The 23,643-nt window shown below is 48.5% G+C and overlaps 1 protein-coding gene across 4 annotated transcripts; it reads left to right on the top strand.

Annotated features, from left to right (window-relative positions):
- Nucleotides 1–700: 700 nt before the first annotated feature.
- CD22 (CD22 molecule) lies at nt 701–22,649 on the top strand. 4 transcript variants are annotated; one of them, XM_060185701.1, is made up of 17 exons: nt 701–954; nt 1,350–1,402; nt 2,290–2,508; nt 3,559–3,667; nt 5,655–5,709; nt 5,920–6,300; nt 12,240–12,551; nt 13,922–14,233; nt 14,343–14,603; nt 15,977–16,234; nt 16,428–16,688; nt 16,774–17,037; nt 20,232–20,328; nt 20,436–20,511; nt 20,667–20,779; nt 21,336–21,426; nt 21,583–22,649. In XM_060185701.1, exons 1-17 carry the CDS (start codon nt 913–915, stop codon nt 21,712–21,714), a joined length of 3,036 nt encoding a protein of 1,011 aa, XP_060041684.1. In that variant the 5' UTR covers nt 701–912; the 3' UTR covers nt 21,715–22,649. The 4 variants fall into 4 exon arrangements, with proteins under 4 accessions (XP_060041684.1, XP_060041687.1, XP_060041686.1 ...); XM_060185704.1 differs by lacking the exon at nt 1,350–1,402 and having other exon boundaries at nt 881–954; XM_060185702.1 differs by lacking the exons at nt 701–954; nt 1,350–1,402 and having other exon boundaries at nt 2,388–2,508; nt 3,555–3,667.
- The last annotated feature ends 994 nt before the right edge of the window (nt 22,650–23,643 follow it).

Raw genomic sequence — 23,643 nt, 5'->3', positions numbered from 1 at the left:
CTAGGGTGGTAACCCTGTGTCTAGGTTCATGGAACTGCCCAAGAGGGAAGTCAACAAACTTTCTGTGGGTGTTGCAAAGCTATAGGGACCAGAACTACCTGTCTTACTTGGGGATTTTTGTTAATAGAGTGAAGTAAAGAGAGAGAGAGAGAGACAGAGACAGAGACAGAGAGAAAAGATAGAATGATCTGTATACTGCATCTCCCCCTAGACTGCCTTTTGGAGAAGCTGTAGTTCACTCTCAGTTTCTGTCCCCCTTGCATAGTGTAGACTTTGCAGACATGTCCCTTGTCACCTGCATGGGATGTGTGTGGACTTGTCTGAGCTCTGCTTCTGGCTTCTGGACACTTCATAGAGTATAAGCTCAGTAAAAGGATGAAAGTAAAGTGTTTTCAGTTTCAAGATTCCTCTGTTCCAGAGTGTCATTCCCAGTGGGTCATTGTCCTTTCCCTAGTCCTTGTGTGTCTGTCTGTCTGTCTCCCTGGGCACAGCAGAAGCTCCCACTCCACCTTCATCTCATGCCTGTGAATGTGTCTGGTTTGGACGGAGTCCTGAAATGACAATGACTTTTTAAAGATGGCTGGGGGTGCTGTGCTGTAGCCTGGCCATTCTGATCTTGTGTCATTAGCATTTCCTATGAGCTGGGGTGGGGTGGGTGGGTTGGGGGTTGGTGGAGGCGGTCGCATTTGAGGCAGCTCTGGAACTCATAGTGTCAAAATCCCACCGGGCTTGGAATGTCAAGGCTGACTGTGCATACATCCTTAAGTGATCCCTCTTTCCTATCTGGCCTGTCTCTGCTCCACGCCCCAGATCAAGATGTCCCTGGGTTACCCGCATTGCCACTAGAGGCAGGGGCGGGGCAAAGGAGAGTGAGCAGAGCCTGGCTCTCTCTGCTTCCCCTTTCACTCTTAGATGCTGCCAGGGTCCCTCAAGAGGGAAGACGCCAGGAACGAGGTAAAAAAAGAAAGAAAGAAAGAAAGAAAGAAAGAAAGAAAGAAAGAAAGAAAGAAAGAAAGAAAGAAAGAGACCCATCTTGTTTCTTCCTGCTCTTGGTCAGTGTGGGATGGCTGCAGGGTGCACTTCCTGGGGCTGGTGGGTGGTGGTCTCTCTCTTTGTCTATATGTCGCTTGCCCTGAGCATACCCTTTTCTCTCCTGCACCTGGTGGGTCTTTTGAGAGTAGGATGAGGGTGGGTGTGGGGAGTGGAGGCCCAGGCGGGAAGGATGAAGGAAGTCGAAGGCTGATTCCAAGGTCCTGTCAAACTCCAGCAGGCCACAGGTCTAGTCTGTGTGACTTTGTCCTTCTGCCCTTTGCCTCTATGCCCTGCTCTGCCTTATCTGCACCCTGCAGCTCCAGGATCAGGTTCCCCTTCTTGTGTCTGGAGACTGCCTGGAGCCCCGTAGGTACGCACACAGCCCGGTCTGGAGGAGCACCCTGGCCCTCTCACCATGGCATCCTCTGCCAGTTCCCACTGGGAGAAGGTGGGTGTGTGGCAGAGCAGCCCCAGGCCCCAGTGACCGAGGCTTCTCCGTGTCACAGTGCTTGTGACAACCCCGGGGGACCCGGAGAGTGTCCCTTGACACACTGACCCTGCAACCTTGCCAGGCTTTTCATAGCAAGAGGGAACTAGGTCCTCTGGAAAAAGTGACCAGGGAAATAGCACTACAGGTAAAGCATTTGGACTTATGTGTCTGAGGCTCCTGGTTCAATCCCCAATACCACATGTACCAGAGTGGTGCTTTGGCTTGAGTCACTCTGTTTCCCTGTTTCTCTGTCCCCTACAAAACTCTCTCCATATATAATCAATAATAATGATAATGATACTACTACTACTACTAATAATAATAATACTAAAAACATTTAACAACAGAGAAGGAAGGGTAGACTGTGGGATAGCATGGAGTCCTCCCTCCCCCCATGGTGAGAGTTGTCTTTGAGGCCTTACTTGCAACTAGCTAAAAGGTTTGAATAGACCTGCAGTAATGAATCTTAATCAACTTTTTTTTTTTGAATTCTTTATTGGGGGATTAATGGCTTACAGTCGACAATAAAATATAATAGTTTGCACATGCATAACATTTCTCAGTTTTCCACATAACAATTCAACCCCCACTAAGTCCTTTTTTGCCATCATGTTCCAGGACATGAACCTTCCCCCCCACTCCCAACCCCAGAGTCTTTTACTTTTGTGCAATACTTACTCAACTTTTAACTAGATCCAGCTCTTCTCAAATGGGTATGTCCTTTAAGGGCTTTGTTTATTTTTCTTTCTCTTATGTATTACTATTAGCAGCTGCAAAGCCGGTGGCCATTCTACCTGGATAGAGTCTTCCTGCTTGAATCTGTCATCTGGACTGTGCCCACCACACTCTTGGTCTTCGGCTGAGCTCCTGGGCACTGTTAACCCAGCAGCCTCGGTCAGAAGCCACACAGCACCAGAGGAGCAGCCAGCGGGCGTGAGAGGCACTGCTTGGGAATGTTGGGGTTGCTGCAATAGGAGATGCACTCTGTAAGCACATCCTGTGGGCTCCCTGGGGAACAGTGTTGAGGGGGCAGGCATGCAAAATGGGGCTTAAATTTAACTCTGGGTCACAATCCATTGAGTTGGCAGGCAGGCTCACTGCACAGAGAGACAGGCAGGGGGAGAGAGTGGGCCTCCCCAGGACTGCTTCTAGTCGGCAAACAGGTGTTTGTTTTTTAAAAAGTTCTACTTGTTTTTTTGCTGCTAGCTTTTTGCTGGAACTTCATGCCTTCATGATTCCACTACTCTTGGCACACTTTACATTTTTTTTTTTTTTTTTACTAGAGCACTCTTTAGTTTATAGTGATGTTGGAGATTGAACCTGGGACCTTAGAGCCAGCTCTAGGTCTTTCTAGAGCTAGCTCTGGAAAGACCCCCCCCCCAAGATAGTAGAGGACAGAGAGGGAGAAACAGAGAGAAAGAAGAGACACCACAGCACTGCTTTACTGCTTATGAAACTTATCCCTTGTGTAGTGCTTCTGTGTGGTGACCAGCGGTTCAGAACTGGCCCCTATTTATTCATTATATTATTTTATTTATGATTATCATTATTATTTTTAAAACCAGAGTATGCTCAGCTCTGGCTTATGGTGGTCCTGGAGATTGAACATGGGACACCAGAGGCTCAGGAATAAAAAATTTTTGCATAAGCATTATGCTATTTCCCTGACCTTTATTTACTGTGTGTGTGTGTGTGTGTGTGTGTGTGTGTGAGAGAGAGAGAGAGAGAGAGAGACAGAGAGAGAGAGAGAGAGATACATATGCAATTGTCTACCTGTTAAATTACCTGTTTGACCACCACAGACTGGTCTTGCTTGACTTGCATTGCATTTGTTCCTTCTTTTCTTTCTCTCTTCCCTCCATTCTCTCTCTTTTCTCCCTCTTTTCTTTCTTTGTTTCTGTGTTTCTTTTCTTCTCCCTTTCCTCTATTCATCTTTCCCTCCTTTCTCTTGCTCTCTTTTTATCTTTCCTTCTTTCTTTCTCTTTCTTTCTTTCTTTCTTTCTTTCTTTCTTTCTTTCTTTCTTTCTTTCAGACAGGAAGATCGACAGACAGATAGATATACCACAGCACCTAAACTTCCTTCAATGCAGTGGGATTCAGGGTCAAACCTATGTCATGTCCATGGCAAAGCAGCACACTATCCAAGTAAGCTATTTTTCCATCCCTACATTTGTTTTTTCAAAGTATTCCACACAGAAAACTGACTTCTGACTCCTCTTAAACACTGCAAGTGCAGGCAGTGCTGAACCCACATGCTCACCGGGCAGTAACCAGTTGGAACTGAGAGAGTGGCAGGATTTACACAAAGAATGATCTTCATCCCTTCTGGGTTGATTATGCTTCCTACCCAGCCTTTGGGTGCCATTGCTTGGGGCCATTGAACCTTCAGACCATTCTCCTAGGTCTCCTGAGAGCCCTCTAAGTGCACTCTAAGTATCAGACATACTTCATCAGTGAGTTTGAAATTATCTCCCCATTTTGCTTTTATTTTTTTCATCCTATTTATTACAAATGAGAGAGAGGTTCATAGGAGATGGGGGGCTCTGTCACACCTGTTAAAGTGCACATGCTATCATGTGCAGGGACCAGGATTTGAGCCCAGGTCTCCACCTGAAGGAGGGAAGTTTCATGAGTGGTGAAGCAGTGCTGCAGGTCTCTTTCTCTCTCTTCCTCTCTGTCTCCCACATTCCTCTGTCTAATTTCTCTCTTTATTAACAAAAGTAAAAGAAAAATGAGATGAGAGAGAGAAGGCAGAGAAAGGAGAGGGAGAGAGAGAGAGAGAGAGAGAGAGAGAGAGAGAGACAACAGTCAGAATAACATTGTGGCACATGCAGCACCAAGAATTGAACCAGGAACCTCAAGCCTGCAAGTCGGATGCTCTACCTTTTGAGTTATTTCCCAGCTGCTACCTCTGGTCTTCATTTTAAAATATTTGTTTATCTGATTCCAGGTTCATCACTAGGGCTCAGTCTCTAGCACTCCCGGTGGTCATTTTTTAAAATAGAGAAATAGAGAGGGAGAATCAGAGAGACACCTGCAGCACTACTTCATGAGTGGTGACTCATGAAGCTTCCCCCCCACCCCCCGCAGATGGAGACTGATGGCTAGAACCTGGGTCCTTGAGCATGGCAACGTGTGCTTGTTCTTGCTATCTCTCTGGTCTTTAAAAATCAAGGTTGGGGGCGGGGGGCAGGTGGTGACAAGGCTCACATGTTACAATGCACAAGGACTCAGGTTCGAGCTCCTGGTCTCCACCTGCAGGAGGAAAGCTTTGTTAGTGAGTGGTGAAGCAGTGTTGAAAATCTCTCTCTCGGGAGTCGGGCTGTAGTGCAGCGGGTTAAGCACAGGTGGCGCTAAGCACAAGGACCCGCATAAGGATCCTGGTTCAAGCCCTGGCTTCCCACCTGCAGGGGTGTCGCTTCACAAGCGGTGAAACAGGTCTGCAGGTATCTATTTTTCTCTCCCTCTCTCTGTCTTCCCCCTCCTCTCTCCATTTCTCTCTGTCCTATCCAACAACAATGACAACAATAATAACTACAACAATAAAACAACAAGGGCAACAAAAGGGAATAAATAAATAAAAATAAATATAAAAAATATTTATTTTTTAAAAAAGAAAATCTCTCTCTCTCACTCTCTTTCTCTCCCTCTCTATCTCCCCTTCCCTTCTTGATTTCTGACTGTCTCTACCCAATAAATAAATAAAGATAATAAAAAATTTTTTAAAAATCAAGGTCTGACCATGTGTTTCTCCTAGGGGGCTTAGCCCCTTTGTAGCTGTTTTGAGGTGAACCCCAAGTTGCCCAGGGCCTGGTCCTTCAGGCTCTCAGGTCTAGTGTCACCTGAGAGCTGCACAGGAAGTTTGTGAAATGAGCAGATGAGTGGTTGGATGGGTAGATGGATGGATGGATAGATGGATGGGTGGATGGATGGATGGATGGATGGATGGATGGATGGATGGAGAGTTAGGGAGAGATAGAGTCTAGTCCTATAGCATTCTCTGGCTGCTGGGAGAGGCACAATGTGAGTAGCCAGGACCCCATATTCCCTCCACAAAATGAGCAGAGGGATGGGGCTAAAGCTCCATGGGAGCAGCCAACAGGCAGGCATCTGAAAAGCAAACTCTCTCCAGCCCAAGCTCCTGCCCAGACCCAGCACCATGTGTCTCCTCTGGCTACTGCTGCTCGGTAAGGAAAGGATGGTGCCTTAGCTGAGGCTAAGCTTCTGCCGGGCCAGTGGGAGCTGGGCAGGATGGGCAGGGTATAGGGCTGCTGCTGCTCTATGTCTGCATCCCCTTTCTCCTTCTGCCTTCAGAAGGAGCTCCTCAACCCCCAACCCTACCCTATGTCTCTGTGCCCCAATCAATAATACTTTCTGATCATTGTGGTGGATTCCAGAGACTTCAGTTTCCTTTGCCTCGCTTGACTGGTTCTTTGAGCACCCCAGAACCCTCTATTCCTGGAAGGGGGCCTGCGTCTGGATTCCCTGCAGCTACAGAATCCCAAGGCTACAAGGCACGTTGGAAAATCTCACCCTGTACCACAATTACACCTACAACCAAACCCAGAAGGAATACATGGGGACCATCCTCTACCAGGTTTCTAGCTTCCCGAGAGGCAGAAGTATTAGCAACGGGCGAGTCCAGTTCCTGGGAGACAACAAAAGTAACTGCACCCTGAGCATCCAGCCCGTGACTGTGCAGGACAGCGGGGTACTGGGGCTGAGGATGAGAACCATTAGTGACAAGTGGCTGGAGAACATCTACCTCAACATCTCAGGTGAGGCCCCATGGATCAGGGTGGATGGGGGGGGCTCCTCTGCCTCAGGCCAGGGAAGTGGGGACTAAGGTGGATACCCACAGAGACTAGGGGAATCCTGTGAATGACCTGGGTAGTGGCCTACCTCACTAGGCCACTTCTTTCCACAACTTATATTTTTTCTTTTTTTTAAAATTTTTTAAATATTTATTTTCCCTTTCGTTGCCCTTGTTGTTTTATTGTTGTAGTTATTATTGTTGTTATTGATGTCATTGTAGTTGGATAGGACAGAAAGAAATGGAGAGAGGAGGGGAAGACATTGAGGGGGAGAGAAAGACAGACACCTGCAGACCTGCTTAACCGCTTGTGAAACAACTCTCCTGCAGGTGGGGAGCTGGGGGATCGAACCGGGATCCTTATGCCAGTCCTTGAGCTTTGTGCCACATGCACTTAACCCGCTGTGCTACCGCCCAACTCTCCACAACTTATATTTCATCTAGGGTTTTCTGAGCTGCTCTGTGTTTGGATGAGAGATGGAGGGCTGGCATAATAGCTCACTTGGATGGTGCATTTGCTTTGTCATAGGTCTGGCATGGGTTCAAGTCCAGCTCCTACTGCATGGAGGGAAGTGTCAGTGCTGTGATCCCTTTTTTTTCCTTTAAGTACTGCATTAAAATATTTTATTTATTTATTGGCTAAGAACACAAGTTGAGAGAGGAGGAGGGAGCTATCGAGGGAGAGAGAAAGACACCTGTAGACCTGCATTATAGCTTATAAAGCATTCCCTCTGCAGATGGGCGCGGGGAGCTTAAACTCTGGTCCTTGCCATTGTACACTTAACCAGAGCATCACCACTGGACCCCTCTCTTGGTCTCTCTCTACCTGTGCCCTTGTCTCTCTATCTGAAAAAGTTAGTCTGGAGCAGTGGAGCTCCAGTGGTGAACAAAACAATAATAGAAAGAAGTGAGACACAGAGATAGAGAGATTTGGGCCCTGTAGTCTGAAGGTGGCCCAGCTCTGGGAGCTCTGAAACTGGCTGCACATAAAAGGACCCTTTTGTGGGATGTCTCCAAGATGGAGACATTAAACGAATGCAGGCTTGTCATAAAAGCCAAGATATACTGCCCTCTGCTGGGAAAAGCCACAGAGGAACAGGAGGAAGGATGAGCCTGAGGACACTCAGAAAGCAGACACAGGGGCCTGAGCATATGGTGAGCATCAGAGCTACAACCCAGCTCCCCAAAGCATCAGCACCCACAGGGGCTGTGAGAGGCTGTGTTCCAAGCGACCCAGCAGAGAAAGGCAGGTTTGGACAAATGTTCCTGAGAGGTTATTTGCAGGGAGTGTTTTTTTAAAAAATTATTTATTATTTTGGATAGTGACAGAGCAAAATTAAGAGGGAAAGGGGAGAGAGACACTTGGAGCTTGTGAAGCTTCCCCCTTGCAACTGGGAACTGGGGACTTGAACCTGGGTCCTTATGCATGGTATTATGTGCATTCAACCAGGTGTGCCACTAGCTGGCTCCAGGAGTGTGGTTTCTAATGTATGTATGATTGTTTATACTAGTGCACTGCTCACCTCTGGCTTTTGGTGGTACCAAGCACTGAATTTGGGACTTCAGAACCTCAGGCATGAAAGTCTGCTGTATTACCTGATGCTAGCTTTCTCACTGGCCTTAGAAGTTTGTTTGCTTGTTTTAAGCATTCTTAGCTGGAAAATTAGCTCATTTCATTACATTTATTTATTATTTGTTTTCTTTTTTAAAACTGTTTTTATTTATAAAAAGGAAGCACTGACAAAACCATAGGATAAGAGGGGTACAACTCCACAAAATTCCCACCACCAGAACTCTGTATCCCTTCCCCTCCCCTGATAGCTTTTCTATTCTTTAACGCTCTGGGAGTATGGACCCAAGGTCATTGTGGGATGCAGAAGGTGGAAGGTCTGGCTTCTGTAATTGCCTGCCTCTCTCTTTCCCTAGTAGGGTGGGGCTCTGAGGAAGTGGAGCTCCAGGACACATTGGTGGGGTTGTCTGTCCAGGGAAGTCTGGACGGCATCATGGTAGCATCTGGAACCTGTTGGCTGAAAAGAGAGTTAACATACAAAGCCAAACAAATTGTTGAACAATTATGAACCTAAAGGCTGGAATAGTACATACGAAGAGTTGGGGGGTCCTCTATTTTGTAGAGGTTCCAAGACTGGGGGAAGTATAGATTCTAAGAGGAAGCAGGAGGTTCCTGCTGTCTTAGGTTTAAGAAGACAATAGTTATTGCTATAATCACATTATTTGGCAATTGGGTTAACTTTGAAAAATCACTTTGTTAGGATTTGCTGTATCATACACAACATCACCATATTATGATTATAGCAATAACTATCTATTGTCTTCTTAACCATAAGACAGCAGGAACTTCCCGCTTCCTCTATAGAGCCTATATTTCCCCCAGTCCTAGGGTGGGGCTCACTTTCCTGCATGCTTCTCTCAATTCATACCAAATGATTTTGCATCCGCTGATCCCACCTAATCAACACAACGAGTACCACCTCATCATGCTTCACTTCAGACTGTGTCCAGAGATGTCAGGCACGGAATGTCAACCCTTCAACCTTATTACTAGGGTGAGACCTTTCCTTTCATGGTATTCTCTAATTCCATTCCAAGCGGTTCACTTCCTAACAAAGTCCCAAAACCTAGATATAGACCAGGTCCTGTAAGATAGAGCATATATTCACATGTATCCATAAATTAGGGCAAAATATACCTGAAAGAAAAAGTACACAATAGTCTGCAGTTAGTCAGTATAAAGTTCCTAGTGAAATAGTATCTAATTAGACTTAGATACCTTCCTCACCTACTTCCTATTACAGTTCTCTCACTCACTCCAAAGCTAACCTTAGCAAATCAAGGACTGCAAAAGCTGAATAAGGGCAAGAGACTGGCATACTTTAATGATGACTCTTTAGTCAGTATCAGGCCACCCCATCAGCTAGGGCCCTAGTTAGGGAGTGCTGAGATTCCCAAACAGACATGATGGACCTAGACCTCAAATAAATCCCTTTCTCCATTGTTATTGGTCGTCTCTATCAGAAACAACAAAATAGACACTTTTGTCGGCCCCCCATAGGACCTTGCTCTCAACTTGGATCAACAACGGTAGAGAATGTTCCATACTCTATGCTACACCTGAGGAAGATGGGTCCTAATATTGGGGTAGCTTGGAATGTTCCTACTCATGACCACAGAATGTGAGCTCAGATCTACAGGGATGCAGAGGTCACATAGGCTCCTAAGCTGAATATGGGCCCCAGACCAAATCAAATGTATGGGATTTACAGTCAACAATACTTATACCCCTCGCCCATATTAGGGAGCTGCTCTCTTCCCTGATCCAGCTTTCTGTTCCTTTTCCAGCCATGACATCATCTCCCCAGACAATAACTTGGATCCACCTGCAAATCAGATTTCAGGCTCAGGGAAAAAAAAAACCTAGTATAGCCACAGGCCCTTTGGAATGTAACTAAAATATGCTTACTAGCTATCTACAAAATGGAGGACCCCCCAACTCTTCGTATGTACTATTCCAGCCTTTAGGTTCATAATTGTTCAACAATTTGTTCGGCTTTGTATGTTAACTTTCTTTTCAGCCAACAGGTTCCAGATGCTACCATGATGCCGTCCAGACTTCCCTGGACAGACAACCCCACCAATGTGTCCTGGAGCTCCACTTCCTCAGAGCCCCACCCTACTAGGGAAAGAGAGGCAGGCTGGGAGTATGGACTGACCTGTCAACACCCATATTAAGTGGGGGAAGTAGTTACAGAAGCCAGACCTTCCACCTTCTGCACCCCACAATGACCTTGGGTCCATACTCCCAGAGAGTTAAAGAATAGGAAAGCTATCAGGGGAGGGAAAGGGATACAGAGTTCTGGTGGTGGGAATTGTGTGGAGTTGAACCTCTCTTATCCTGTGGTTTTGTCAATGCTTCCTTTTTATAAAAAAAATAAATTGATTTAAATAAGAGAGTCAACATCAAAGAGTCAGCCTATGTATTAAAAACTCAACCTGTGCTTTAAAAAGTTTGAGACATACAATCAATTTTCCCCTCTCATATTAATTAAATAGTGATTTATATGACTACAGATTAATAGGAGTGAAAAAAATTAATAGGAGTGTACATAAACACTATTCCCAATACCAAAAAGACTATGTCCCAGGAGTCGGGTGGTAGCACAGTGGGTTAAGCGCACGTGGTACAAAGCGCAAGGACCAGCATAAGGATCCCAGTTTGAGTGCCTGGCTCCCCACCTGCAGGGGAGTCACTTCACAGGTGGTGAAGCAGGTCTGCAGGTGTCTGTCTGTCTCTCCCCCTCTCTGTCTTCCCCTCCTCTCTCAATTTCTCTCTGTCCTATCCAACAACGACATCAATAACAACAATAAAACCACAAGGGCAACAAAAGGGAATAAAAAAAAAGACTATATCCCATCCCATCCCCCTCCCCATGCCACCCTGTGAAGCCAAACATCCACCCTCACCCTCACCCCAGGGTTTTTACTTTGCTGCCCTACTCCAGATTCAGTCAAATCCTGCTTTTAGTTTCCCTTTCTGTTCTTCTTTCTCAACTTCTGTTTACGAGTGGATCATCCCATACTCATCTTTATCTTTCTGATTTAGCTCACTTAACATAATTTCTTCTAGCTCCATCCAAGATGAGTCAGAGAAGGTGGGTTCATTGTTCTTAATAGCTGCATAATATTCCATTGTGTATATACCACAGCTTTCTCAGCCACTCATCTATTGTTGGGCACCTGAGTTGTTTCCAGGTTTTAGCTATTATGAATTGTGCTGCTATGAACACAGGTGTACACATATCTTTTTGGTTGGGCATTATAGAGTCCTTGGGCATATCCCCAGGAGAGGGATTACTGGGTCATATGGAAGGTCCATGTCTAGCCTTGTGAGAGTTCTCCTGACTGCTCTTCACAGAGATTGGACCAATTTACATTCCCACCAGCAGTGCAGAAGGGTTCTTCTGTCCCCATAGTCTCTCCAGCATTTTTGCTGCTGTCCTTTTTGATGTATGCCATTCTCACAGGGGTGAGGTGGTATCTCAATGTTGTCTTTATTTGCATTTCTCTGACAATCAGCGACCTGGAGCAATTTTTCATGTGTCTGTTAGCCTTTTGGATCTCTTCAGTAGTGAATGTTCTGTTCATATCTTCTGCACATTTTGGGATTGGGTATTTTATTTATTTAGTTAGTTAGATAGTTTTTATTTTTTTGATAGAGGTAGAGAAATTGAGGTGGAAGGGGGAGATAGGGAAGGAAGAGAGAGAGAGAGAGAGAGAGAGCGAGCCCTGCAGCACTTAGTCACCACCTGTGATGTTTTCCCCCTGCAGGTGGGGGCATGAACCTGGGTCCTTGCACACTGTAATATGCACACTCTAATGGGTGTGCTACCACCCAGTCACTCTCTGTCTCTTTCTGAAAATGAAAATGTCAACCTAAAGTGGTGAATCCCTGCAGATGACCCCTCTCCCCCCACCACTGAAAAAAAATAATAAACCGGAGAGAGAGATTTATTTTTTATTTATTTGACAAATGGGCTTGGGGTGAACACAAGCATCACTCTGGCCTGTGAAGTGCCGGGTATCAAATTCAAGGCCTCGTACCTGCAATTCTGGCACTTTACCCACCATGCCACCTCTCAGTCCCCTCAGCAGTGGCAGGGGGCATGTTTATTTTATGACATTTTTATTTGTTCATCAGTCAGGGAGAGAGAGAAACAGAGCATCAACTTAGTACACGCAGTGCTGGGATCTCAGGACCTCACACCCGAGAGCCTAATACTTTCTTTACCCTCTCTACTCCCTCCCAGGCCACTGGGGGAGAGTGCCTATAACCAGGGGTAAGAAAGTGGCCAGCACTCAGGGTCCTGATTCTCCCCCTCTCTTTTGCAGAAAGTGCTCCTATGCCTCGCATCCAGCTCCCTGCAGAAATGCAGGAGTCCCAGCAGGTTACTCTGATCTGCTCCCTGGATGTCGCCTGCTGGGGGTACCAACTGCATTGGGCCCTGCCTGACACCCTGTATTCCTCCTTGGAGAGGGAGCCTGTGCCTGTAACCTCCTTGACTCCCAAGGCTGTCTCCATGGAGAACAAGGTTCAGTTCAGGCCTCAGTGGATGCACCATGGCAAGAAGCTGACCTGCCAACTCCGGGAGAGCCAGGAAGGTCCTGCACTGTCTGAGGCCACTGTGTCACTGGACGTAAAGCGTGAGTCTACCCTCTGCTCCTGAGGGGGCTGGGGGCTTGACATCAGGCCTATCACCAGCATTGGGTGGGTGGAAGGGTGGTGTTCTGGAAACAGCTGGCTTGGGGACCAGATTATTTTTCCTGTCATTATGTCTGCCTCTGTCACTCTTTCATTCTGTAAATATTCACTGTGATCCTGCTTTAGGGCCTCAGGGGCAGGGTGTGAGCAATGTCTTTGTCCACAGGGAACTAGCATTGTAAGGATGAAGCACCAATCTGCAGTTACATCTAAAATACAATTGTAGGTAGTCCACCCTGATAAGTAAAGCTAGGACAGCACAGCTAGGAGAGCACCTGCTTTGCCAGGTTTGTTTGAACCTTGATAACCCAGATTCAAACTCCCAGCACATCACAAGAGGAGTATGCTGAGGCATGAGGGAAAGCTTGAGTGCTGTGGTATTTCTCTGTTTGTCTCTGTCTTTATCTGGAAAAAGTTCCCTGGTGACATGAAATCACACATTATTAGATCTCAAACACATACACACAAAAAAAAAGAAGAAGAAGAAAGAAAGAAAAGAGAAAAGAAGGAAGGAAGAAAGGAAGGAAGAAGGAAAAAAAGAAAGGAAAGAAGAAAAGATGACGGGGTAGATAGCATAATGGTTATGCAAATAGACTCTCATGCTGGAGGCTCCAAAGTCCCATGTTCAGTCCCTTGCACCACCATAAGTCAGAACCGAGCAGTACTCTAGTAAATAAATAAATAAATGGCAGAATAGTACCTTAGTGTCATTTTCTCTTAGCAAAAGAAAGGAAAAGAAATGAGAAATAGAGAGACTGGGGTGGGGAGATGCATACTTCCTCTCTGGGGGAGGTAGCCTTAACCTGAGCCTTGTAAGCAGGGAGGGACTGAGGTAGGCAGATGTTTGAAAGGAAGGGTGTAGGAAGAGCAGATGGAGCAAGAGCCTCCTTGTGTCTGACAACGCTTGGAGCCATAGTATCTAGGACAGCCTGCATCCTGAGGGCCCAAGTGGTTGGAAAGGGGTTCCTGCATCTCAGGGCTGAAGTATGGATTTGGTATTTCGTACATTTATTGTGGTGCCAAGGATCCCTTGGAGGGGGAGTGTGGAATCTGCTGACTGGATTCAGCAGGAGAGGGACAGGGTTGGTGGGGTGTGTGTGTATGTGGGGTGCTGCCGGGGAAGAATGAGCCTCCAGGACTGGTGTGGGGGTGGACAGAGAGACTGAAGGCTGTGGCAGTGACCTGGGCCAGGCCAGCTCACCTGTGCTGCGGGGAAGGGACAGCAGGGAAGAGTCCTGGCTCTGTCAGGGTGAAAACACATCTTCTCTGACGAATCCCTGACCCCTCCCTGACAGCCTCCCTGTCCCCCCAGATAAACCCAAGCTGGAAGTGGAGGTCAGCCCCAGAGATGCTGTTGTCATGAAGGGGGAAACCGTGACCATGACGTGCCATGTCCTCAGCAGCAACCCAGAGCTCTTGTCCCTATGGTGGCTCAAGGATGGGCAGGAGAAGCTGAGGGGGACGGACAGGCCAAGGGGGCAGGAGAGGCCGAGGGGACAGGAGCAAGGACCGATCATGCTGACTCTGTGGAAAGTGACCAAGGAGAAGAGTGGGAAATACGTTTGCCAGGCCAGCAACACCCTGGGCGTGGGGAAGTCGAAGGAAGTGAACCTCCAAGTGCACTGTGAGCCCCTGGGCATGGGAGGGGTTAGCAGGGGTGAAACTGAGATCCTTGGGAGGTGAGCCTTGGTGACTCCCCTCACCCCTCTGCTTATCTCTGCCCCTTCTTCCAGATGCTCCAGAACCTTCTCAGGTTCGAATCCAGCCCTCACCGGCTAGAGAGAACAGCCCAGTTGTGCTGACTTGTGTGTCCCAGGCCAATCCTCCCCCTACAAACTACATCTGGTACCACAATCAGCTAGAAGTGGTGGGGACAGCCCAGGCCCTCCGCATCCCGATGGTCCTCCTCAGCCATGCTGGGAATTATTCCTGTGTGGCAGAAAACAGTCTCGGGCCTGGACAAGTTGGCCAGGAAGCTCAGCTGGACGTCCAGTGTGAGTGATCCCAGAGCTCCTAGGTCCTGGAGGGAGGCGATGGCACTGGGAGGAGGAGACAGGTAGACGGAGGGAGTTCTGGCTGCTCCTAGAACAGTCAGCTGGCAGAGTTGGGTCCCCTGACACAGAAGCTTGCAGGGCCAGGTGTCCTAAGTTACTCATGTAACATAGTCTCAGCTCCAGAATATGGCAGATGTCTGGTAGGTGTGTTTTTGAATGACCAAGACCTAGGTGGTGGCTGAGGGGTCTCAAAAGGGGTTGTGGAATTCTCCAGAAGAACTGGACACTGTGTCTCACTCTCTTTCCATTGTTAGACTTTAGCATAGTTGATCTGATAACTGAGTCAAGTTTAGGACAAGAGAACCTGTAATTTTGTTTTGCTTTGTTCTGTTTTGTTTTATTTCCCATCTTCAGGGCTTCACTACTTTGGAGATGACTTGTTCAGATAAAGACAGAAATAGAGAGGCAGAGAAAGAGAGGGAAAGAAACACAGCACTGAAGCTTCCTTCAGCGTAATGGGAGCTGGGCTTGAACCTGGGTCACGAACATGGCAAAGCAGAGCACTGCCCAAGTGAAATAGTTCACTGGCCTGAGGACCTGTAGTTTGGATCCTTGGATGCTGGATGTCGGAGTCTGGGGCAGATACACTGATGAAATCCCGAGAAAGTATATTGTACATCTAGGCAGCAGCTAAATGATTGCAGCAGTGACATTTACTGAATATTGACGATGTGTCACACTGTTCAAAGGACGTCATCCTGTTTTGTCCTTGCAATGATTAAATGAGGTTCTGTGCTCTTAAGGATCTTTCTGGCAGATGAGTACATTGAGGCCAGTGGTACATACTCAAACAGCTCTTAGTGGCAGGACTCATGGCATCCCAGCTCCAGAAGAGACGGAACAGCCTGCTCTGCCTTGCATAGCACTGCACACAATCTGCCCAGAGCTGTGCTCTCAACCGCTGCACCATCCTGCCTCAAGCCACAGTCAGGCCAAATGGCTGAGAAGGACTGTCCCTATATGAGGGGGCTGCTTGCTAGATTTAGGGACCAAGTGGGGGCAGATGGCTGGAGTGAGGAGGCAGGAAGAAAAAGGTGGAGCTGTGTGGTGGAACACCCAGTTGAGTGTACATGTAACCATGCCAAGGACCTGGGTTTGAGTCCCTACTCCCACCTAAGGGGTTGGGGGGATAGTTTTATGAGCAGTGAAGCAGTGCTACAGGTCTCTCTCTCTCTCTCTCTCCCCCATATTATTCTTCTCTCCTGATTTCTCTCTGTCTCTATCCAAATAAATAAATAAGTAAAATATTAAACAAAAAAATGAAAGAAGCAACAGTGAGCCGATGGCCTCTCTTCACTCCTCTCTCTCCCCAGATGCCCCCAAGGATGTGGCCATGGTGATCAAGAATCCCACACCAATCCGAGAGGGGGACACTGTCATCCTGTCCTGTAGCTATAACTCCAGTAACCCTGTGGTTACCCGGTACGAGTGGAATGCCCCAGGCTCCTCAGAATATCTCTCCTCCGGGGTGCTGAAGATTCAGGGAGTTGCCTGGAATTTGGGGTCCGTCTCCTGTGCAGCCTGCAACCAGTGGTGCTCCTGGGCTCCATTTGTCAGCTTGAATGTCCACTGTGAGTAGCTCTGGTAGAGGGACCTGGTAGAGGGGAGCCCTCACTGGGGCAGAGGGCTGTTGGGTTGAGGATGTTGGGTTCCAGTCAGAGCCTTCACTGAGAATGAGGGAGTGAGAGCCAGCCCTCGGGGGTACGGGAGAGGGAGTTCTGGGCATGGAGAGGAAGGAATCAGCCTGAGGCCCTTGCTCTGCAGATATCCCCAGAGACGTCAAGGTCACAGTCATGCCTGACTCTGAGATCCACTCTGGGCACCGTGTCATCCTCAGCTGTGGCTTCTCCAGCAGCCGCCCTGCCAAGGTCCACTTCTCCTGGAGGAAAGATGGTGTCCTTCTGCGGGGAGGCCGGGAGCTGAGCTTCAACGCCATCACTCCAGAAGACTCTGGAAGCTATGCCTGCTTGGTCAACAACTCTGTAGGGCAGGCTGTGTCAGAGGCCAGGATGCTCCAAGTGCTGTGTGAGAGACTGAGGCTGCAGTCCAGGGCCTGGGAGGGGGGCCCTGGGCCCCATCAACATGGTCTTCATCGCTGTTCTCCTCACAGATGCGCCCCGGAGGGTTCGAGTGTCCATCAGATCCAAAGAAAGGGTGACGGAGGGGGAGCAGGTCGTGCTGACATGTGAGAGTGACGCCAACCCTCCTGCATCCCACTACGCCTGGTTTGACCAGAACAACCAGGACCTTCTGCACTACGATCAGACGCTGAGGCTGGAGCCCGTGGCAGTGGAGCACTCGGGGGCCTACTGGTGTAAGGGGGTCAACCGACTGGGCAGCAACCACTCGTCTGCCAGTACCCTTACCGTCTACTGTAAGACCTTCTCCCTCTCATGTTCTATTAGTGATCTAATAGTGGTTGGTGAGATTGTCAGATTATAGTGTATATAGTCCCATACTGTGCCCTCCACCAAAGTTCTGTGCTCCCACCCTCCCGCCTCACAAAGATAACCACAGTAGTTTTCACAAAGTCTTAGAGACAGATTGTTTCTTTTGTTTCAACTTGCTTTGTTTTTGCAGGCTCATGTTTTAGTTCTCTAGATTCCATGTCTGAGTGAAAGCATCCGGTACTTGTCTTTCATCTCTTTACTTATTTTAATAAGCATCTATATCCATTTTGTCCCAAAGAACACAATACCATCTTTTTTTTTTTTTTTTTTGATTGTAGAGTAGCATTCTGTGGAATATATATCTCATAACTTCATTATCCAGTCATCTGTTGATGGGAATTTAGGCTGCTTCTGCTCTTTGGCTATTGTGAATAATGTAGCTGTGAGCCTAGAGGTGCATATTTCCCCTCGAATTAGTGTTTTTGTGTCTTTTGGATAAATGTCTTGAGAGTAGTATTGAAGGATCACAACATTTTTTCATTTCAATTTGCTTATGGATAGTCTCTTCCCTCTTAGCCTATAGCAACCCACCACCACCTCAAAGCTGTGTGTTCTGGACCACCCCTCTCTCTCCCCACCACCCTGCCAGCCAACCTGTATGCTCCACACTGCTCACTTGCCTTCCCTGCATCCCTCCTCAGCCTCTCCTGACTCTCCAGACTGCCTGCTCAGCTGTTCCCACACCCCCACACGTACATCCTGAGTTCCCAAGATGCCCCTCTCTCTGCTATACCCTTGGTTGGCTGCTGACTCCTACCTGTTCAGGTTGTGGTAGTTATCCTCCAAAACATGGTACAATTAGATGGTACAGATGAAAACAGCACAGGCTGGCCAGATAGCTCACCCAGATAGTGTGCCTGCTTTGCCATGCACATGATCTGACCCAAGTTGGAGCCCAGTCCCTGCTAGAGGAAACTTCAGTGCTGTGGTGTTTTTCTCCTCTCCCTGGGTCTCTTTCTTTCTATCCGAAAAAACATAAAGTTGGATTGGAGCAGTGAAGCCTCAGCAGCAAAAAAACAAAAACCAAACCAAACCAAAACATCAACAACAAAAAACAACCCAGTGTGAAAGGATAAATAATGGAAAGAAAGACTGCTATCTCACCTCTTTTGACCCAAGAAGCGTAGCCCCTCTCTTGAGGACTTCACTGCAGGCTGGATAATAACACTACTTGGAGGCTGATCTGGATCTGTGCATATACAGAGAATGCAATGAGTGTAGAAACATAGTGGAGAGATTTATTTATTGCCCTTTTTCAGATTAATGGTTGAAACCTTAGCCTTATTTATTTACTAAAAAAAGATTTATTTATTTATTTGTGATACAGGAGAGAAATATAGAGAGAGGGACTGGTGGTGGTGCATCTGGTTGAGTGCACATGTTACAGTGCACTAGGACCCAGGTTTGAGCCCCTGGTCCCCACCTGCAAGAGAAAAGCTTTGTGAGTGGTGAAGCAGGTCTACAGGTATCTCTCTGTCTCTCCCCCTGCCTATCTTCCCCCTCCTCTGAATTTCTGGCTGTCTCTCTCCAATGAATAAATAGAGATAATAAAAAAGAGAGAGAGTACCTGTAGTACTACTTCACTGCTCATGAAGCTTCCTGCCTGCATGTGGGGACCAGAGGCTTGAGCCAGGGTCCTTAAGCATGGTAATGTGTGTGAGCTCCAGGGTGCGCCACTGTTGGGCCTATTTATTTATTTATTATTTATTTTTATCCTCAGGGTTATCACTGGAGTTTGGTGTCTGAAAGATGAATCCACTGCTCCCAGTGGATTCCATCCATCACTGGGATGAATCCCAGTGGCCATTCTTTTCTTCTCTTCTCTTTTCTTTTAAATTTCTTTATTACAGTATTAATGGTTTACAGTTGACAGTAAAACTTTTTCTTTCTTTCTTTCTTTTTTTTTATAGGAGAGATAGAGAGGGAGAGAGAGAGAGAGAAAGTGAGACATCTGCAGCACTGCTTCACTGCTTGTCAAGCTTCCCCAATGTAGGTGAAGACCTGGAACTTGAACCTGGGTTCTTGCACATGGTAATATGTGCACTGCTTTCTTCCTACCCTTATTTTGATTTATGTATTTATTAATGAGTGAGAGTAGAGAAAGAATCAGAGCATCACTCTGGCATATGTGATGCCGGGGCTTGAATTTGGTATCTCATGCTTTAGAGTCCAACACTTTATCCACTATGCCACCTCCCAGTCGAGAAGCATAAAAAGTTTATATTAAACAGGTTTATATTAAACATATTTATATTAAACATGTTATTTGGTCTGTTGGTTTATCATTTTATTTTATCTTTAGCCAGAGCACTGTTCAGCTCCAGCTTATGGTGATGTTGGGGATTGAATGTGGGCCTTTAGAACCTCAGGCATGAAAGTCTTTTGCAGAACCATTATGCTATCTCCCCAACCAGCCCTGGAAGCTTATTTTTAAAGGTAGAAAGTCATCTCCTGCAGAGCTAGAGTTAGCTCCAAGCATGCTGCTGGGAAATACATTAAAATTTTTTATTAAATTTTAAAAATTCATTTATTATTGAATAGAGACAGAGGTAAATTGAGAGGGGAGGAGGAGATAGAGAGAAGAGAGACAGAGACCTGCAGCCCTGATTACCACTCATGAAGCTTTCCCCCTGTAGGTGGGGACCTGGGGCTTGAACCTGGGTCCTTGGACACTGTAATGTGAGCGCTTAACCAGGTGCACCACCACCTGGCCCCATACTGGGAAATGTAACACAGTAAATGGATGTGTGTCCCTTGGGGTTTTGCTTTGCAGACACCTCAGTTACAGCCTCTTTCCTAAAGGCTAGGCTGTAGTTCACAGCTTTTCTCCTCCAGGCTGTGGGACACCAGCAGAGATGGTTGCAGGAGAGAACCAGTCTCACTGAGAGGGGTGATTTGAGGCTCTTGTGAGCCGCCTTGTTTCTGAAGTGATCGTGTGTGGGGGCTAGCTCCCCCCACCCCCTTGTGCCTATATAGCTATACCCACACACCCACATACCCACACACCGACACACCCAGCAGCTGCATGGGGTGGGGTGTTGGGGAGAAGGCATGTGGGCAGCAAAGCTGGTATCTGGTGGTGCGGTCAACAGCTGACAGTCACTGCTTCCTCCCACAGATAGCTCCAAGACCATCGGCAGACGGGCGGCCTTGGGACTTGGGGTGTGTCTGGCCGTGGCCCTGCTGGCAATCGGGGGACACAAGCTTGTGCAAAGGTGTCTGCTGCCCGCCTGCCCTTCCATCCTCCCACCCAGTCCAGGCAGTACCCCTGGGAACTCAGCTCTACTCCCCATTGGGGACCCTCCCTGTCTTCTTTTCTTAGCTGGAAGAGGACTCAGAGCCAGCAGAGACTTCAGGAAACATCCAGTGGGCAGAGCTTCTTTGTGAGGAAGAAGAAGGTGGGGCTGGAGAGAGGTCAAGTATAGGGCAGACCCTGAGGCTCAGGGAGGGGAGAGGCTGATCAAGACATGCTGGGGTGGAGGGGGTGGGGGAGCCTGAAGTATCAAAGGTCAGGGGAGGGGCTATGGATTTGAACCCCACCCCCAACCTCCAGGTGAGAAGGCCCCCTGTTGAGGAAGCTCCCCAGTTCCTGGGCTGCTACAACCCAGTGATGGAAGATGCCACCAGCTACGCAGTCTTGCGCTTTCCAGACACAACAAGGACAGGGTACTGAGGGGAATGGCACCCTGTGGGGGGAGGACCCTGGGGAAGGGGAGCCATGTCCTGCCTGTCTGATTGGCACCAGGCAGTGCCAGGCTCTACCGTCCACTCATGACCTCATTCTAGCTCTGTAGCACTCCAAAACTCACCCCTGGCAGGTAGTAGTGTCTGGAGTGACCTACACCTTTGAACCAGCAGCATGTGTGCCCATGGTGAATACTGGTATACACGGGGCCAAGAGATAGCTCACCTGAGGGGAGGGGTGTCTGCTTTGCTGTGTGCACTGCCCAGGGTTTGAGCCCCCTGGCACTCCATGTGTGAGGACTGTGATACTGGGAAAATTTTGATGCTGTGATGTCTCTTTCTCTGTGTGTCTGAAAAAGTCAGCCTGGAGCTTTGAAGCGTTAGCTTCTACTGGGAACATGAGGCATATAATGGGATAGAAGGGGGTGGGGCTGACTTGCTGGGGTTCTTGGGTCTGGGGGCATTGGGAGGAAGAAGGGAAACACTTTCTTCATGTGGAGTACTACTGCCTTTGGCCCTCTTTCTGCCCTCCCCTCAGAGATGCAGGGACCTCCCAGGCGCAGGGACCCTCCCCAGACTGGGACAAGGACACTGTGGTCACTTACTCTGTGGTGAAGAAGAGGCAGGTGGTAAGAGAGCAGGGGAGTGTGGGGGGATGTCGGTGGGGAGGGGGCTCAGACACCCCCATTTCTGTGGAGGCCATTTCCTGCTGGGGTGCCTGGAGCCTGGGCAGGTGGGGACAGAGCTGGTGGTAGGAGGCTGGTCACCTCATGGCTTTTTCTCAGGGCGACTATGAAAACGTGCCTCGGGAGGTTCCGGAAGATGAGGGGCTTCACTACTCAGAGCTGGTGCATTTTGGAGTGGGGGAGCGTGCCCCAGCCCAGCAGGAAGTGGAATACGTGACCCTCAAGCACTGATCCAGGGGCTGGTCCTGGAGCTCCCACTGCTCAGCTGCTATGGGGTGGAGCTGCCTGCCCTGCCAGTCATTGCACCTCATCTCATCAGAGAACTAGGGGTGTGGCCCAGAGACTGTCTTCCTTCTCAGTCCGGTCACCCTAACTGTCCAAAAGGTCTGTCCCTCCTAATCCGTTTCCCCAGCAATGACTCTTCTAAGCTCCTGCCCTGTGCTGTACAGCACTCCCCCCAACTGCCAAGCTGGCTATGCCCAATTCTCCTTTTTCTTCCCCACCCCCTTGGTCCAGCTCACACATTCCTGCTTCTGGGGTGAAGCTGTGCCAGAGAAAGGGGGAGGAATGAGCCTGTGCTGACTTCTCTCAGTGTCCTTGAGGCTCCCCCTGGAGGGGCTGGTGCATCCACAGCCCCCATCCTCATGGGTCTCGAGGTCTGAGGCACATGATTGTGTGGCCAGGCATGGAACAGACAGAGCTGCATGATAAAGATGGCTCAGACCCCACTGCAGAGAGCCAGGGAGCCATTTCTCCTGTCAGCCAAGTCAGCATGAGGACAGGCAGGTGGTGGAGAGGGACAAGAATCCTGTAGACAGTATGACTGAATCTGCAGATGGGGTATTGGAGAGAGCACTCACTGAAGAGGATGGTGCATTGCCTCATACATGCCCATATTTCAGCCCTGGCACCTCATGGGAGGTGCCATGGCAACAGGAGAAGCCCCAGTGCCATGGTGTCTCTCCCTGTCTGCCTGAGTGAAGGAGCAGTCCGAGAGCATGTACAAGGTCCCAGCTCCCCTCACTCCGTCCCTACAAACTCTGCAGAGTGGATGGTCCCTGGTCCTCTTGCAGGGGGCTCTGCCTCTGAGGCAGCTGAATGGGATTTGAACCTTGACTCTTCTGCTTTACTTGCGATTTAGGGGTAAAGAGCACCAGCTCATCTGAGCCTCTGTTCCTTCTTCTGTGAAGTGGAGATGCCCTTGCCCTGTCATGCAGGTGGTTGAAGATGGGAATTGACTGTGATGGTCTGTGTGCAGGGGCCCCCTCGTCCCCTCCCCCCACAGGAAGCCCCGCACAGCAGCCCCAAGTCCCTACACATCTAGTCCCCCCAACCCCAGCCCCTGTTGAATTTGCATCTCTTGAAGAATGTGAAAAGAGGAAGCTGACTCATTTCTGGGACAGTCATCCTTTAGTGGGACCCCGCATAGTTTCTTCACCAGCCAGGGCTGTCTGGCAGTCTCTCCATGGCCAGCAGCATGGAGAGATCTCTCTGCTTCCCTCTCCTCCCATCAGCCCCTGCAGGAGCAGAGGTGAAGAAGCAGAGTTCAACTTCCAGCCCCGCCTCCACCTGTCAGGTGGGCTCTTAGCTTCTGCAAATGGGCTGAGGGTGGTCCCTTTAGGGCAAGTGTGGCTAGCTGGGGGTGGGATGGGCAGGGCATTACTCACCCAGTAGAGCACACACGTTACCATGCCTGAGTGTCTGAGTTAAAGCCCCCAGTCCCCATGTACAAGGGTGTAAGCTTCCTGACTGGTGGAGTAGGGCAGGGCTACAGGTATCTCTCATTCTCTCTATCTCTTACTTTTAAACAAAAAAATGAATGGCTGCCAGGAGCAATGGAATTATTGTTTAGGCAGTGGCCCCAGCAATAACCCTGGTGACATGAAAAAAATCAATCATCCAGAAGTTGAATCTCAGAGAGAAAACATCATCTGCTTGTTTGGGAAAATTAGCAAAGCGAGACACAGGTTCCCTATCTATTCACTTTTGTGGTGGTTGTTGTTGTCACTGGGGTTTCATTGCTCCAGGCCGACGTATTTTTCTGAGGGGAAGACATAGAGACAGGGAGATAAGAGACACATGAGAACACTGGAGCTTCTTCCAGTGTGGTGGGGGCTGGGATAGGATCTGGGTCACATTCTTGGTAAAGGAATGCACTAT

Source organism: Erinaceus europaeus, chromosome 2 (genome assembly GCF_950295315.1).
Source record: "Erinaceus europaeus chromosome 2, mEriEur2.1, whole genome shotgun sequence".
NCBI lineage: Eukaryota > Metazoa > Chordata > Mammalia > Eulipotyphla > Erinaceidae > Erinaceus > Erinaceus europaeus.
The sequence above is the reverse complement of the archived record's forward strand: the minus strand, read 5'-3'. Positions and strand labels throughout refer to the sequence as shown.

What these genes read in the sequence shown, in the direction of transcription:
- CD22 (XM_060185701.1), top strand. Translation starts at nt 913, where the DNA reads ATGCTGCCAGGGTCCCTCAAGAGGGAAGACGCCAGGAACGAG. An exon ending in GACTGCCTGGAGCCCCGTAG is followed by an intron (nt 1,403 to 2,289) that starts GTACGCACACAG and finishes TATTACTATTAG; the next exon opens with CAGCTGCAAAGCCGGTGGCC. An exon ending in TGTCAGCTTGAATGTCCACT is followed by an intron (nt 16,235 to 16,427) that starts GTGAGTAGCTCT and finishes CTTGCTCTGCAG; the next exon opens with ATATCCCCAGAGACGTCAAG.